This window comes from Limulus polyphemus, unplaced genomic scaffold (assembly GCF_000517525.1).
Source record: "Limulus polyphemus unplaced genomic scaffold, Limulus_polyphemus-2.1.2 Scaffold4833, whole genome shotgun sequence".
NCBI classification, from domain to species: domain Eukaryota; kingdom Metazoa; phylum Arthropoda; class Merostomata; order Xiphosura; family Limulidae; genus Limulus; species Limulus polyphemus.
Window position 1 is genome coordinate 60,611 of NW_013670443.1, and position 2,705 is coordinate 63,315.

At 30.8% G+C, this 2,705-nt stretch overlaps 1 protein-coding gene across 3 annotated transcripts in view; it reads right to left on the minus strand.

Annotated features, from left to right (window-relative positions):
* LOC106471752 (proton-coupled folate transporter-like) overlaps nucleotides 1–2,705 on the minus strand; it is a 22,424-nt gene that overhangs the window by 3,912 nt on the left and 15,807 nt on the right. For all 3 annotated transcript variants that reach the window (XM_022400360.1, XM_022400358.1, XM_022400359.1), the window contains one exon: nucleotides 1,538–1,621. In XM_022400360.1, the coding sequence (XP_022256068.1) occupies nucleotides 1,538–1,621 (84 nt within the window). The remainder of the gene's footprint in view (nucleotides 1–1,537; nucleotides 1,622–2,705) is intronic.

A 2,705-nucleotide genomic window follows, 5' to 3' on the forward strand; every position in this document is an offset into this window, starting at 1 on the left:
AAAAGTTTGAGTGTTCGCCGTATAAAGGGTATATTTTATTGTGAAAGTTTGAGTGTTCGCCGTATAAAGGGTATATTTCATCATGAAAGTTTGAGTGTTCGCCGTATAAAGGGTATATTTCATTATGAAAGTTTGAGAGTTCGCCGTATAAAGGGTGTATTTTATTGTGAAAGTTTGAGTGTTCGCCGTATAAAGGGTACATTTTATTGTGAAAGTTTAAGTGTTCGCCGTATAAAGGGTATATTTCATCATGAACGTTTCAGTGTTTGCCGTATAAAGGGTATATTTCATTATGAAAGTTTGAGTGTTCGCCGTATAAAGGGTACATTTTATTGTGAAAGTTTGAGTGTTCGCCGTATAAAGGGTATATTTCATCATGAACGTTTCAGTGTTTGCCGTATAAAGGGTATATTTCATTATGAAAGTTTGAGTGTTCGCCGTATAAAGGGTATATTTTGTTGTAAAAGTTTGAGTGTTCGCCGTATAAAGGGTATATTTTATTTTGAAAGTTTGAGTGTTCGTATAAAGGGTATATTCATCATGAAATTGTCAATGTAATTCGACGTTTTATTAGATTCACAATTAGGATTAATTTATAAAATTAAGAATTTTAAAGAATTCACCACAAAAAAGAAGATAGAAAAGAAGGGTATAAATGTCGATAAAGTTATTGGTGCACAACACACTATACATTGTTAAAGCTGTTGATGTATAGCACCTCAGTTATTGGCGCACAACACACTATACATTGTTAAAGCTGTTGATGTATAGCACCTCAGTTATTGGCGCACAACACACTATACATTGTTAAAGCTGTTGATGTATAGCACCTCTTTTGTAAAACCAATAGTACTTTCATCATATGTTTTCTGTCTTTTTTTTTTTTCGCCTCTGAGAGAAACCATAACAGACTGAAGTATCTTTAATATGCAAATAATTTTTATAAAAAACTATAGATGTGTTACAAGCTTCCAAATAAAGTAGCAGTGGTAATGTTATTTAATAAAAGAGTTTGTAAAAACATGTTGTTACGTGATAAAAACGTCTCCACTTTTGCACATTTTTTGTTGATTAAAAAAATATCAGTGAAACATTTCCTAATTTCTTATCTAAAACAATTAACAACCAGAAAGTACTCTGGAATGTTTCAGGTTTTCAGTTTTCTAATACTTAAATATCATATATGAAACTTTGTAGAATTGACAACAACTGTCTGTTGTAGAGACACAAACTGTCCTCTACACTTGTGTCTACAACAGGCAGTTGCCGTTCGTTCTACATAGTTTCATCATGAATACTCTGCCTAAACAATTTATCAACAAAAATATATATCATATATGTTTTCCTGTCAAACTTCTCGTAAAGAAACATAAACACATCAGATTTTTGTCAAACCGTTATTGCATATTTTACACTCTAAATATTCTCAATATTTTCAAAGTATATTATAAAAATGAAATTTCATTTCATTAGAATTCCGAGACAGAACATGAGTGAGTTTTATTTCATTTAAAAAAACTTGTAATATAACGTATACCTAATTCGTCTTTGGCCACCATTTTTGAGAGACGAGTCCGAATTGCTATCGAACTGGTTCCATGTAATATGCTTGCACTTAACCCTGAAGAAATATGAAACAAACTAGCGTTAGGAGTGTCTAAGTGACTATAATCAAAATTCAAAAAAACTTATATTTATAAATTATACAAAGGAATTATTTGTGGATCCTAGCAAGTTTCAGATAAGCTATATTTATGCTTGTTATTTTACCTAATACGATTACTTAGAAGTAAAATGCGAAAACACAAGAGAGAAAAAAGCTTACTTCAATCTAAAATGGCACTTAAGTATGAATAAAAAAAATCAATAATATTGTTTCTTTCTGCTTGCTAATATTTAAGTTTACAAACTACAAAGGGAGTAATTTATGTTTTAAAATTACAAATGGTTGTTCGTTAGGCATTAACCCCAAAACTAAAAAATAAGCTATCTGTGATATGCCCACCACGGGTATCTAAGCTCAGTGTTGAACGTCATAAGCCTTCAGACTTACCACTGAGCGACTGGGGAGCAATTACAAAGGGAGGAATTTATACGTTTACAAACTACAAAGAGTGTGATTTATACCTTTAAAAATTAAAAAGTGCTTATTGACGATCGGTAGAGCTATATATTTGATGACGAGAAACCCACTTTGAGACTAAGAATGGTTGGAGACGGCTTGAATTGGTAATAAAGAAAAACTTTAATATAAGTTTAACATAACCTGATGATGACAAAACTTTGTCGAAATGTTGTACATTTGCTGTTATGTTAAACTTATATTAAAGTTTTTCTTCATTACCCATTCAAGCCGTCTCCAACCATTATTAGAGCTATATATTAATCAGTAATAACTTTAAAAAAAGGAAATATATATATATAATATTTCATTACATCAATAACACCAGGAATTCTTAATTATTTGTCTTTTCTTTGTGTATAATACATTTCATTCAACTAATTAGACACAACTAATTACTGCATATACTATGTAATTTTCACGACGTAAAAACGATATATATTGTTGTTGTTTTTCACCCACCAGATGTCACGATAGTTTATAACGTCGCTTTTTAAATGATTAACAGCGGTTTTTCGAGTCAGGGAGACTAGGTTTTGCAGATCCAAAATTTTCAAGTCATGCTTTTGATTGGTTAAAACTT